General features: G+C 45.9%; 1 protein-coding gene across 1 annotated transcript in view; it reads right to left on the bottom strand.

Annotated features, from left to right (window-relative positions):
* Positions 1 to 13,667, bottom strand: part of DNAH14 (dynein axonemal heavy chain 14) — a 300,961-nt gene that overhangs the window by 22,531 nt on the left and 264,763 nt on the right. The window contains exons 77-80 of the mRNA XM_087859257.1: positions 8,338 to 8,535; positions 6,080 to 6,279; positions 2,366 to 2,526; positions 1,241 to 1,437 (exon numbers count right to left, since the gene is read on the bottom strand). Of these exons, the coding sequence (XP_087715383.1) occupies positions 1,241 to 1,437; positions 2,366 to 2,526; positions 6,080 to 6,279; positions 8,338 to 8,535 (756 nt within the window). The remainder of the gene's footprint in view (positions 1 to 1,240; positions 1,438 to 2,365; positions 2,527 to 6,079; positions 6,280 to 8,337; positions 8,536 to 13,667) is intronic.

Here is a 13,667-nt window from a genome sequence, read left to right as displayed (position 1 = left end):
GCAAGAGAAACAAAAGCAAAAATAAACTAGTGGGACTTCATCAAAATAAAAGCTTCTGCACAGTGAAGGAAACAACAAAACTGAAAGCAGCAGCCAATGGAATGGGAGATGTTTGAAAGTGACATATGCAATAAAGGGTTAGTATCCAAAATATATAAAGAACTGACACAACTCAACACCAAAAACATAATTCAGTTAAAAAATGGGCAGAAGACATGAACAGACATTTCTACAAAGACATGCCAGGGGCGCCTGGGTGGCTCCGTCCGTTGAGCACCTGACTCTTGGTTTCAGCTCAGGTCGTGATCTTAGGGTCATGAGATCAAGCCCTGCATTGGGCTCCGTGCTCAGCGGGGAGTCTGCTTGAGATTCTCTCTCTGCTTCTCCCTCTCCACCTCCCCCTGCTTGTGCTCTCTCTCCAATAAAGAAATCTTTTTTGAAAAAAAAGACATGCAGATGGCCAACACACATGAAAAGATGCTCATCACTGATCATCAGGGCAACGCAAATCAAAACACAATGAGACACCACCTCACACCTGTCAGCATGGCTAACATTAAAAACACAAGAAACAACAGGTGTTGAAACGAATGTGGAGAAAAAGGAACCCTCGTGCACTGTTGGTGGGAATGCAGATTGGTGCAGCACGCTGGAAACAGTATGGAGGTGCCTCAAAACATTAAAAATACAATTACTGCGTTTCCATTAATCCACTAGCAGGTATTTACCCAAAGGATACAAAAACACGAATTCAAAGATCTCTGCACCCCTGTGTTTATTGCAGCACTGTCTACACCAAGACCAATATAACCAACAACCCGAGCGTCCTTGGATAGATGGATGGATAAGATGCGGTGCATAGGCACAATGGAAGGTTATTCCCCCAGAAAAAAGGATGAAATCTTGCCATTTGCAACAGCATGGATGGACCTAGAGTGTGACGCTAAGTGAAATAAGTCAGGCATGGGAAGACAAGTACCATTTGGTTTCACTCATATGTGGAATTTAAGAAATAGACTCTTGGGACGCCTGGGTGGCTCCGTTGGTGAAGCATTTGCCTTTGGCTCAGGTCATGATCCCACAGTCCTGGGTTTGAGCCCTGCGTCGGGCTCCCTGCTCAGCGGGGGAGTCTGCTTCTTCTCCCTCTGTCCCTCCCCCGGCTCGTGCGCGCGCGCTCGCTCTCTTTCTGTTCCATAAATAAATTCAATCTTTAAAAAGCAGAAGGACCGGTAGTGCTTACCTGCCACAGGGTAGGTACGCAAGTCTTAAGGAAAGAGCCATAGATTTCTTCCAGTTCTTGGGTGAGGATGATCTCTCCTTTTATTGCAAGTTGAAGGTCTTTCAAAGATTTATGCACAACCAATAAGAACGTATCAAACCGTTCAATTTCTTGACTCAGAAAGGTCAGTAAGGCGCAATGAATGAGGGGATCATAGCCTGGATTTAAACAAAAAATGATGTTAGTTTTCAGATAAAATGAGGCTTACATGGAGCAATACAGGCTTTGGAACTCAAAGGAGCTCCATGTGTCCAGACGGGGGATTGAGATGCATTTTTTTTTTTGGCCAAAACAAACAAACAAAAAACAAACAAAAAAACAAAAAAGCCAGAGCCTGGGGCAGGCTCTGGGGCCCTCCTGCCTGGGTCACGACCGCTCAGCGCTGCTTCGGCCGTGTGAACGCAGGCGTGCACACGCGGGAGTGAGCGAGCACGGCTTCAGGCCAATGAAGACTGACTTGTGCGCGCTCAACCTGGAATGTCATATAGCACTTATGCTCCAAAAATACTCTTTCTTGTTTTTTTTAACCACTAAAAAAACATAAAAACCATTTTTGCGTTCAGGCTGTACGAGAAGGAATGGTAGCTGGATTGGCTGCAGCCCTGGTTTGCTGACCGTGGTCCAGACTCAGCGACAGCACGGACTGCATAGACTACTGCTCAGCATGGGGTTCCCAGATGAACTTTCTTTCGAGGGTTAAAATATGGATGTGGAGAATTTAACCAGGCTGGTTGCCGCCGCCCCCTTTGGCCCTGTGCGTCCTCCCCCGAGTTCTGAGTCAAAGGCCCCTCTGAACCCCACCGCCTGCAGAGCTGCTTTGCAACAAGGAGGACTTCCTGCCCTCTAGTCTTGGGGCCACGACCCCCCTCACCTCACCCCCTCCCAGCCTCAACAAGAACAGAAGCAAAGACAAAGCCACAGCCTCATTTTGTCGTCTGCTCCCCATCTCTCAGCCTGGAGAGAGATTCCGCTCTCCCGCTCACTCAGGCTTCGTATTTCTGCGCTCCCTTCAGTGGGATCTCCACTCTTCCTTCCTCTTGCTGCCAGAGTCCTTCCCTGGGGTCCCCGCTCACGTCCTGTGCTTACCTTGGATGCTTTTATAAAGAGACTCCCAAATGGGGCTGGACATGAAGCACTTCAAGGTGCTGGGAGTTCCAGAACATTCCTCCTTCTCCACAGACATTGGCAGCCGCTTTATCATGTCGGATAAAATTTCCATCACCAGTTCGTCGTTACTCTGCTCACCACTGCAGAAAGAATTAGGAGGAGAATGAGCTACAGATCTGTCTGAACAGGGAAAGCCCTCCGGTGGGTCCCACCTGAGGGCCAGCACAGCCTCCCAGAGCCACAGAGCCACGGGACGCAGACGAGGGCATTCGCTGCATTTGACAGAGGAGGCAACTGTCCAGTGTGCTGCAGACATTTACAAGAACACACGCATTTTTAAAGTTTTAAGATTTCCTTGTCAACTACGCATCCCCTGAATGCGCGTGCGTGAAGTGCCAAGAGCGGGAAGAAGAAAAGCAGCAACCTGACGGCACGGACACGAGTGAGCAGGACAGGCGGCTCCCCTGCCGACACCTGCGTGGATGGGGACACAAAGCCAGGAAGCGCGGAAGCTGGAGGAGCTCTTTGAAACCGGGGCTCGGGATGGTGATGGCACCTCCCTGCCGGGAGCGGAGGAGATGGCCACGGGGCGCACCTGCTTTGTGTCCCGCTCAGTGACTCTAAATACCGGCAGGGACGGGCTTTCAGTAACAGCCCGGGTCACACGCCCGAAGGAGGGTTGTCCTGGAAGGTGAGCGATAGTCTGGGAGGAGCCACAGCTGCGCACAACGCAGTAGGAAAACCCTAGTTTTTGACTTGCGAGTAGGGTTACTCGGTGGGATTCTTCCAGGCTGCCTTACGAGGATTCAAAAGATCAGATGACTTCAATAATATTGCAAACATCTCCAAAGCGCAAATGTTTGCTAGCACCGAGGGGGTCACATCGAATGGGACCGATCTTTCAAGTGCACTTTACACAGAGAAGTTTCTGGTACATTTTGAGTAAAGGGCGCCTAACTGTAATAATCATAGCGTCCCAAAATAACCAGAGGGACCTGAATAAACCGGTTTCACGTGCTTACGAGAAGCAGCCCCTTACAATCATCTCGTCTCTGACTGGTGTGTTTGTTAAGACTAAAAGTACAGAATTACTACTTAGAAGTGTCGGCTGTGCGGGGAATTTAAGCTGATATTCTGGGGACATACTGGAAGGTTTCCAATGACGTCCTCCTCTCCGTGTGCAGCTTTCCCTCTACGTTGTACATAGTTAGGATATATTTACTCCGTCAGTGAAATGAGAGCTCAGGTCGGTCTATTTTGTGTCCGTGGGATGACCTTGGACGAGATCACCAAATAACCAAAGCCCTAGTGAGAATCCAGTCAGATAGCATCTTAACAGGAGTTTCACAGTCCAGAGAGACAGGAAGACCTGAGGAGCACAGGATTCCTATGGGTTCAGAGGTTTGAGAGGTAAGTGGAAAAAAATACACGTGTATATTAAGAGCCTGTTAGAAGGTGGGGGAGGGCCAGTCAAGTATCCCCCAGACTGAGAAGACCTTTTCCAGAGTTTTTCTTCGGGGTAACTCACTGACAGGAGGGACTCCGTGGATGGAAGATGCTGATGGTTCACAGCTCTTCTCCACAAAACCCAGGCCTCAACCCAGCTTTATAGAAGGAGGGGCCTTGTGGTGAGGTCACGGGGTAGTTATCTAGAGTGGAGCCCCCTGCGCACCAGGGGGGAGACCGTGGAGGCCCCAGCTATCCTGCAGAGCAAACGGAACGTAACACCCAGTGTGTGAGTCTGAGTCCGTTAGGGCACACGTCATTGGAATCCAGGCATGTGGGTAACGTGACTGTCACCTCACAGGCTGCTGGAGTTGTTACTGTCTTGGTGACAACTCTGATCGGGGTTCAAGGGATCCTGTGAGTGTTGCCAACAAGAAGCAATTCGTGTTGTAGTTTAAATTTCTGTTTATTTGCCTGGGGTTTTTCCAACCTTAAGCACCCTGAGAAGGCAGACTCACACATCCTGCCCTGTGACGCCCCTGCTCCCTGCTTAGCATCTCTCAGCGTGGGGAAGGCTTAGAAGCTGGTGTAGACGAGACTAACAGAATCAAAATCATAGTAACAGTAGTTTTGTGTTGAGGACTCTGTACATGTTGGTGTTTTCACTATTGGTGATATTTAAGAGATTTGGGCTCTTAAAACCTGAAGATCAGCTTTGTCACTCCAACTTAAAACACATGATTGAGAAATTGGTTTAAATTTACGATTTTAGGGGTGCCTAGGTGGCTCAGTCGGTGAAGTGTCTGCCTTCGGCTCAGGTCATGAACCCGGGGTCCTGGGATCAAGTCCAGCGTCGGGCTCCCTGCTCAGTGGGGACCAGGTTTCTCCCTCTCCCTCTGCTGCTCCCCCTGCTTGTGCTCTCTTTCTGTCAAATAAATAACATCTTTTTTTAAGAAAATAGGGGGTGCCTGGGTGTTTCAATCAGTTAAGCGTCTGCCTTTGGCTCGGGTCATGATCCCAGAGTCCCAAGATTGAGTCCCACGTTGGGCTCCCTGCTCAGTGGGGAGTCTGCTTCTTCCTCTCCTCCCCGCTCGTGCTCTCTCTTTTGCTATCTGTCTCTCTCTCTCTCTCAAATAAATAAATTTAAAAAATATATAAGCAAGTTTAAGATCTGGCATATTTGTTTAATTATTAGATTTATAAGGCTTATTGAAGACTCGAGAGGGTTTGGGAGTCAGCTAGCTGAAGTATATTAAGTTCGTAATGAATATTAGCATGTCTGAAAGTGTTTAAGTTTGTTGATGGAACCAAATACTATTCAAAGACCTTTTCAAAATGCTTGTTAAAATCTGTTAGACTTGCAAATTGAAAAGCCAAACTTACATAAGGAACTCATATTCTGAGCAGAGCCCTGCTAGACACTATTACTATTTCTAATTTAAATTTGATGAACCGGAGACAAAAGACCTCATTGGCATCCCCAAGTTTGCAAAGTCAAGTGGTGGAGCTGGGATTTGAGCCTGGAGCCAGTGAGGAAGGAAGAGAGGTGAAGCCCGTGCGTGCCACCTGTGTCCTGAGCAGATCTGAGTGAGCATAGCAGGGACACACTTCGTTGGGGAGCTCACACCAGGTGGTCGTGGCCTTGACACAAACGACCTTATCTTACGCTTACAGGCTGATGAGGCTGGAGAGTTTGGGTTGAGAACATCTGAACTTCATGACGGCCTTGATGGGTAGACAGGCATTGTCTAGGTACAGATAAGTAGAGTAAGGATACTGAGCAGTGTGACTAACAGAGGCACAAGCCACCCAGGCCTCTAAGGACACAGCGAGCTTCTCTTGACCAAACAGTCCTCTTACTTATTATGATAGGTGTCTTTCCCCGTCCTAGAGAAGGAAAAGTGACATTTCACACTAAAACAAAGTCAGTTTAAAAATGCCACTCACTGGGTATAGACCACTCATTCCACAAAGATTTATTGAGTGCCCACTGCGTACCTCGTAATTATATTTACGTGTGTGTGCGCACGCGCTCCTAGCTGTGTCTCCTCGCCTCTGTGTCATCTGCAGAATTTAGTCTCTGTATTTTTAGACTGTGTTTTACATTTTACGCTATATTTTAGACTTATTGATCCACAAGTTCGGCATTGTATCTCTCCAAGTTATTAATTAGTCATTTAATATTTAATTCTTGCCTATGAATGTTCTGTAATTTCCGACTAAACGTTTTTCCTGGTGAGCTCTTACCTGACCAGGAGGTGGGTGGTGGTGGCTCTTGGTTCCATGGCGATGAGACTGTCGACGAACTCCTGGCCCTGGATCTCCCTGCAGCGTCGTACGGCCTCAGGGTGCAGGCCTAAGAGGTCCGGAGGGTCGTCGTCAGGGAAGGACTGGATAATGTGTATGCAGTCGCCGATGCTCGCAGATCTGGGCACTGACTGAGGTATCTGAAAATTTAACCACTTCGTTAGTTTTTGCCCCGAGTGAGACCTATTTTCCATAAGACACTGCTTCCCATAAAACATATACAGAAGGCTCTTCTTAGTTCTAGGTGCCATATTCTAGACACTTCTGTCAAAAGCGACATCTGGGACTGTGCTTGTAAAGTGCAGTTGTACTGATCTGCTCAATAACTTTCCTGTTGGGAAAAGAGAGACGTTAAGGGCCAGTGGGTGGCTTCTCACCACCCGTGTCTCCATGAACCATGCCTCCGGGGAGCGGATGCGGTCAGGCCCTCACACACCAGAGTACTGTGGTGAGACCTGGAGAGGGAACGGGACACTGAGCTGAAGAATCCTTCTGACCACTTGGGAGGTGGGAGATGGGCAAAATGCGGGAACATGGTCAAAAGGTGCAAAATTCCAGTGATACAATAATACAATTTTTAATAATTGACAAGCTCCTTACTGGGCGCGGGAGAGCTTCCTTCCCATCCACCAGCAGCATCTCCCGGGATCAGCCGAAGCCGGTGCTGCTCCGTAAGGCCGACTCTCACAGTCACATCTAACTGGGAGAGCCTGTGCCTTCAAAGCCCTACTTAGCGATGGTGATGAACGTGACTATCTTTGACTCCATCCCTTTGAAACACGGAGCCACTTCTCCTCTCCTGGAATGGAGGCTGGACTGCGTGGCTGCTTCTTCCCACAGAACGCGGAGCGGAGGGGACGGCGTGTGGCTGGGGACCAGCTCGTACACGGTGCCGCAGCCTCGTTTCTCTCTGGTGGGTTGGTTGCTCTGGGGGTAGCCAGCTGCACGACCCCGATCCTCAGACACCCCTATCGATGGTGGTCGGGAGCCACCCCCGCGCTGCCCCCCGAGGTCCCGAATGTGGAAGCACTGAGGCTTCTGGCCATCAGTCCTGTGAGTGGCTTGGAAGTGGCTTCTCCCGCCCCAGGGAAGCCCTAATGACCGCAGCCCAGCCGACGTCTTGGGCGTAACTCCCGGGGAACCCTGAGCCACCACGACAGCTGAGCTGCCCCGGGGGTATGTGCTGGTGCACCTTTATTGGAGAAGATGACAAACTGATTCCAGAAACTCAGAGTTCAAAAATGAACTGTATCAGCTTGGTCTGAAAGGGACAGAGACAGTAGAATGTGGAAAGGACGTCAGACTGCAGTTCGACTGCAGAAAGGAAGGTGCTGAAGAAACTGCTGAGCCATAAACATGGGCCCCTTTCTACAGAATTGGAAGGATGGCGCAGAGGGCAGAGCCAAGAGCCCGGTGCATGGGGACAGGGACCTCTGAGGGCTCCCAGGAAGTGACACCGGGGTCCCAGGCCCGGAGCTGGCGACCTTCACCCAATAGGATCGCAGAATGTGTGGGGACTAGGGGCCTTCTGTTTGGGTCTCTTCAAAGGGACAGGTCTATAGAGGCACAGGGGTTTGCACAGGGGAGGTGATGGAAGATGGATGTATCTGGGTGCTCGGATGCTGGGTGCATAAATCTTCACAATGGCATGATGAGGTCAGGGAACTGCTGTAAATCGGGATAATCGAGGACACAGAGGTCATATCCAGGTCTTCTCTGGCCTTGAGAGTACGGATGGATAGATGAAATGTTAACTGCCAGAGTAACGCTGAATTATTTCTGGGAGACTAGAAGTTAATAGGGACGCCTGGGTGGCACAGGCAGTTAAGGGTCTGCCTTTGGCTCAGGTCATGATCTCAGGGACCTGGGATTGAGTCCTGCATCGGGCTCCCTGCTCAGTGGGGAATCCGCTTCTCTCTCTCTCTGTCCCTCTGCCTCTGTGTGTACTCTCTTGCTCTCGCTCTCTCGCTCTTGCTCTCTCTAAAATGAATAAATGAAATCTTTAAAGAAACACTGGAAGTTAATAAAAGCCATTGAAAGGGAACATTAAAATTTCTTAGAATTAAATTCTAAGAACATTAAAATTTCTTAGAATTAAATTCTAATTAATTCTAAAATTAAAAATTCTAAAATGCAGACTTTAAATAACATAACACCATTCAGGTAAGCGAGTGATGTGAGGAAATACATTTTCTTACCTCGTCACTGGAGAAACTGAAATCATCTCTCAGCACTTCAGGATTACAAAATTTGTAGAGAAGGGTGTTCAAACATCGCCTGTCCCACGTGTCGGTCACCCGGCCACCATAAATCACTTCCCCAATCAGGTAGCGCAGTGTCGGCCACGAGATACTGGACCGTGTGCTCAGGGCATTTTCCAAAATCTTGATGGAGACCTTTAGAAAATCCATCAGTTTTTATTATTTCAGAACATGCCTGTAGCTCACTGGGATGTACTAACATAAAATCATCATTTCTCAAACAGCCATGGATGTTTTCTCTTTAAAAATACAGTTGACCCGTGAACAGCAATGCGTTTGAATTATGTGGGTTTTTTCACAGTCCTGTGAATGTATTTTCTGTTACGATTTTCTCAATAACATTTTCTTTTCTCAGGCTGACTTTATTATAGGTACACAGTGTATCATACATACAACATACAAATACCTGTTAATCGACTGTTGTTGAGGTTATCGGTAAGGCTTCCGGTCAATAGTTGGCTATTAGTTATGTTTGGGGGGGAGTTGAAAGTTGTAAGTGGATTTTTAACCACACAGGGGGTCGGTGCCCCGATCCTGCATTTCAAGAGTCAACCATAAACGGAAATAGCAAGAGGAATAAAAATACTAGGATATACATTTTCATCCATTAATTCTTTTTTGTTGTTGCCCTGCAACTGGGCAGTGGATCTCTTATATACAGTCTTCTTCTTATTCCCTCATTAATATGCATGAACATCATTTTACATCGTTGACATGGATTATGTATCCTTAGTCCCGCGTTGACTAGAGATTTTAAGGCAATGCTGAATGTCAATGTGAGAATAGGCAACGTGACTGATTTTTTTTTTTTTTTTTTGGATTCTGGATTTTAATAAAAACAACTTTAGTGTTAGCTATTTAAAATATTTGCTACAGTTTTTTGGTGGTCTTTTCCATATTTAAGTAATCCCTTTTAATCCTGTATTTTGGAGTTCTTGTCAGGAATGGTGCCGGAATTCATAACAAAAGCCTTTTCTGCATCTACTGATGTGACCATGTGGCGTGAGTTATGGATTTCCAGATATCGAGCCATTCTCAGAATAACCCCTACTTGATCATAGAGTATTATTCTTCTGATTCATTGCTGAAGCCTATTAATAGGTTATATAGGATTTTTACATCAAGTTCTAAGTAAAATTAGCCTATTTTCTTACATATAATATTTTCATCAGTTGTTCATATTAAAATTATGGTTTCATAAAATGAATTGGGGAGATTGCCATCTTTTTCTAAGGTTTGGAACAGCTTAAGTAATATTTATATCTGTTTCTTAAAGTCTAGAGTAAACTAAGCCAGGAAACCATTTCATTCTGGTGTTATTTGCAACGTTTTGTAGCAATTGGTGTATTCAAAATTTCCATAATTTTTCGAGTCAATTTTGATAATTCATGTTTTCCCAGAAATCATTGGGTTCATACAGATTTTCAAAAACCAATTTTTGGATTTTTCCTTTCTACTATTTTTGTATATTATTTTATTACTATTAAAAATTATATTCTTTATTTTAGTTCCTATTTTTTTTTCTAATTTCTTAAGATGAATATTAATTTCCTGCCTTTCTTAATAGTGAAGATATTTAAGATAGTAGTTTATTTTTTTCTGAGCATATTTTTGTACTGTTGTATCATTTTTGGTATGAAGGAATCTCATTTCCTTTGTGTTTGAGATATTTTGTGATTTCCCTTTCAATATCCTTTTTGATGAAAGAATTATCTAGAGGCATGTTTCTTAATTTCCAACTTAAGATCTTTGGGGCCAAGTTTTTATTATTTATTAGATTGTGGTCAGAGAACGTGGCTCATAATTATAAATTTTACTTTGTGGCCATGTTCATGGTGGGGTTTTCTAAGATCCTTAGTACATGAAAGAAATATGTACAGTCTGCTAGGCGATGCTAGGTTCTATACACCCCCGTTACTCAAGTCTGTTGATGGTATTATTCTAGTATTGGTCTTACTTTTGCTTATCAGAGCTAATTCTGAAAGACGTTTTTGAAACTCCCACAACAGTTATACAGGAATACGCACATATGTAATATACACGTATGTGTGTGCGTGTGTCTATACACACACACGTGGGTGTACGCACACTACCGCAGGCTGTTCTCCGACGAATATCGAGACCACACGGTGTAAGTGAGACCACCACAGTTTGAATCCTGTCTGTTCCAGCAGCTTCCTCAGCCTCTCTGTACAGCAACGGTCAAATGCGGATAGTACCACCCTCTTCATAGGGCTGATGTGAGGCTCAGGTTAGTCAATCCATAAACCACTTAAAACCAAGCCTTTTCACAACTGTTGATCTTCACAAACTGTTCCTCTTTCTACCGTTTGGTGCTTTTTCAGATGAAATTCTATCTTGTCTGATACGAACACTGCCATTCCTGCTTTGTTGCTGCTGTTATTAGTTTCTTGGTAGTTTTAAGCTGTCTTCATTAATTTAAATGTTTTTCATACAAATTGCACGTGTCTGTTAATGAGGGAGTGCAGTCCGTTTACATTTCAAATGATGCCTGGTAACATTCCTTCCACGTGACTTTGCTACTATTTAGTGCACTTGGTTGTTTCTCTCCCTCCTTATTTTTGATAGTTTGACCAGACTGCTATTTTCCTTTTTCTTCTTTGCCAATTTACACATCAGAGTATTTCCATAACAGGTGATCTTTCCTTTCCTTGAAGTCCTATTAAAATAACATTTTTCTAATGGAAAGAAGACATCGGTGACCCCCCCCCCCCCGCCCTCCAAGGAAGCGTCCATGTTTCCATTTCTTCTTCTGCCCTCCCTGTCCTCACAGGGACTCCTCCCTGCACCAAAAGACCTTCCTCTCCCACCTCTAGGTTCTGCTGAGACAGGTTGGTATTTTTAGCTTAAAGTGACTAGAGGAATTTTTCTTGTAGTATGAGTCTTCCTTTTAAATAATCTGTATTTAGGGGGCGCCCGGGTGGCCCAGTTGGTGAAGCGTCTGCCTTTGGCTCAGGTCATGATCCCAGGGTCCTGGGATCGAGTCCTGAGTCGGGCTCCCTGCTCAGCGGGGAGCCTGCTTCTCCCTCCCCCTCTGTCCCTCCTGCTTATGCTCCCTCTCTCCCTCTCAAATAAATGAATAAAATCTAAAAAAAAAAAAAAAAATAAAAACTCCAAAATCTGGAAATAGTAAAGGGGTGAGCACGGATCTTTTCCATGCCCCACTGGAGCAGCGTCTGACATGCTCTTTCAAGGCCTGTCGACCATCCCAGGAGCGCCTGCTCTTGTGCTGATGCGCTGTTCTTGCTCGGAGCACGTAAAGTTCTGTCAGAGCAGCTGCTGAAACTTACAGAAAACTGATGGCCCTGCACGTGGTTCTTTCTGAGGACAATGCTGATGAACTCTGTCCGAGAGAAATACAAACGCTGTCCGGCTCATGAAGCGACTTACGAACCAATAGCACAATTTTATTGCCTGCAGGGCATTTATCAGTTTGGGATGTAACTTAGCAATGGTATTTCATTACAATTTCTCTCCGTATTTACAAATACTTCTCCATATTTTTAAAAACCAGTTTTACCATCCTGCTGGTTCTTCTGTTAAAAAGTTAAAAAAAATAAACTTGTGATATGTGCTCACCTAAAAAAATCATGCGTGCGAAATACATACGTGCGTGTGTACAGGTGTGAAATGTGTATGTCCTTACGGGCTCTTAGAGTTTTCTGTTTCATTGCTTATGTTCTTTCTCTGGTCACTGGATCTCATTGGATAAGTTGTTTTTCTTGGTCTTGTCCATGGGGCTCAAGTCCCGGTTTGGGGGAGCTTTCATTGGCCATAGCCCTGCGTGCGGTCCACTGATGCTAAGCCTTGTGGGCTGGGACACAGCACTGGTCGGACCGCCAGTCCCCTGAGCAAACCCCGAGTTGCCTGACCACCAGCTGGCTGGCTGGGGACTCCTCCGAGTGGGAGGAGTCGTGTCCAAACTCAACTTCCCACAGGGCCCACTTCCTTTATGAGGGGGGCTGTGCGTAGAGCCCGTTCCCCACGAAGTTCCGAGCAGGAACCTGCAGACCGTGAGCCAGCTTGGCACCCACCCCGGCTTTCTCTCCCACTGGCAAGGCTGCCCTCACTTCTGCCTCACAAAGGGGGGGGGGAGAGCAGGAGGGGAAGGGTACTACAGTGCGATGATGTCACCAGCTGCTTCTGGCTTGAGCAAGCCTCTCTGCAAAATGCCAGAAGAAGGGCAGCATCCCATGAATCCGGGCCGCACCAAGTGCTGCCGGTAATGGCCCACGCTCTTCGCATGGCGACGTGCCCTGCTAACACCAGCCATCCCAGTCCCACCGTTCATTCCCCCTACAGATGGTTTAGGACAGACTTCTTAAAAACACCATCCGCAAGGGAAATGAGTTATATATATATATACACAGAAATGAAATCATACTTTGTCTCTGTTATAACTAATTTTATTAATCAATCCTATAAATGTGACTATCTCTTTCTGAATCAATGATAAGAGAAATTCTTTACAGATCTATTCTTTGGATACATATTACCAAAGTGCCCCCCAGCAGCAGCATAAGACAGCCTCTGCTTCTCTGCATTTTTGTTGGTTTGTTTCAGCCACTGCGGGAGTGAAAGGTGGTATCTCATTTTAACGAGATTTTAATGAGCATTTCCTTGATTACTGTGTTCGTCAGGCTTCTCCAGAGAACCAGTATGATGTACATAGTTTACTATTAGGACTTGGCTCATGTAATTATGGAGGCTGACAAATGTCAAGACCTGCGTTTGACAGCAGGAGACCCAGGAGAGCTGACGGTGTCCTTCCTGCCTGAAGGCTGGCAGGCTCAAGACCCAGAAAGAGCCAATGTTTCAGTTCAAGTCCAAAGGCCGGAAAAAGCCAATGTTCCAGTTCGAAGCATTCAGGCAGGAGATTTCCTTTTAGTTCTGGTCAGTTCTTCAACTGATTGGACGAGGCCCATCACATTAGAGAGAGTCTATTAATTTGAATATGAATTTCCAGAAAATACCCTCACAGGCATCCTCAAAATAATGCTTGACCAAATAAATACCTGGGGATCTTGTGGGCCAGTCAAGCTGACACATAAAATTAACATCACAATTACTAATGAAATGGAATACATTTTCATAATCTTATTGCCTTTTTGTATTTACACTGCAAATTGCCTAACCATGTCCTTTGCCTATTGGGGTATTTATCTTTCTCTTAATTTATAAAAGATTTTCATATAATCAGCATATTAGCCATTTGCATCATCCACACTACAGGTATTTCCCCCCCA

Source organism: Ursus americanus, chromosome 2 (assembly GCF_024610735.1).
Source record: "Ursus americanus isolate L20-20 chromosome 2, mUrsAme1.1.p, whole genome shotgun sequence".
NCBI lineage: Eukaryota > Metazoa > Chordata > Mammalia > Carnivora > Ursidae > Ursus > Ursus americanus.
This window is presented reverse-complemented; position numbering and strand designations above follow the sequence as displayed.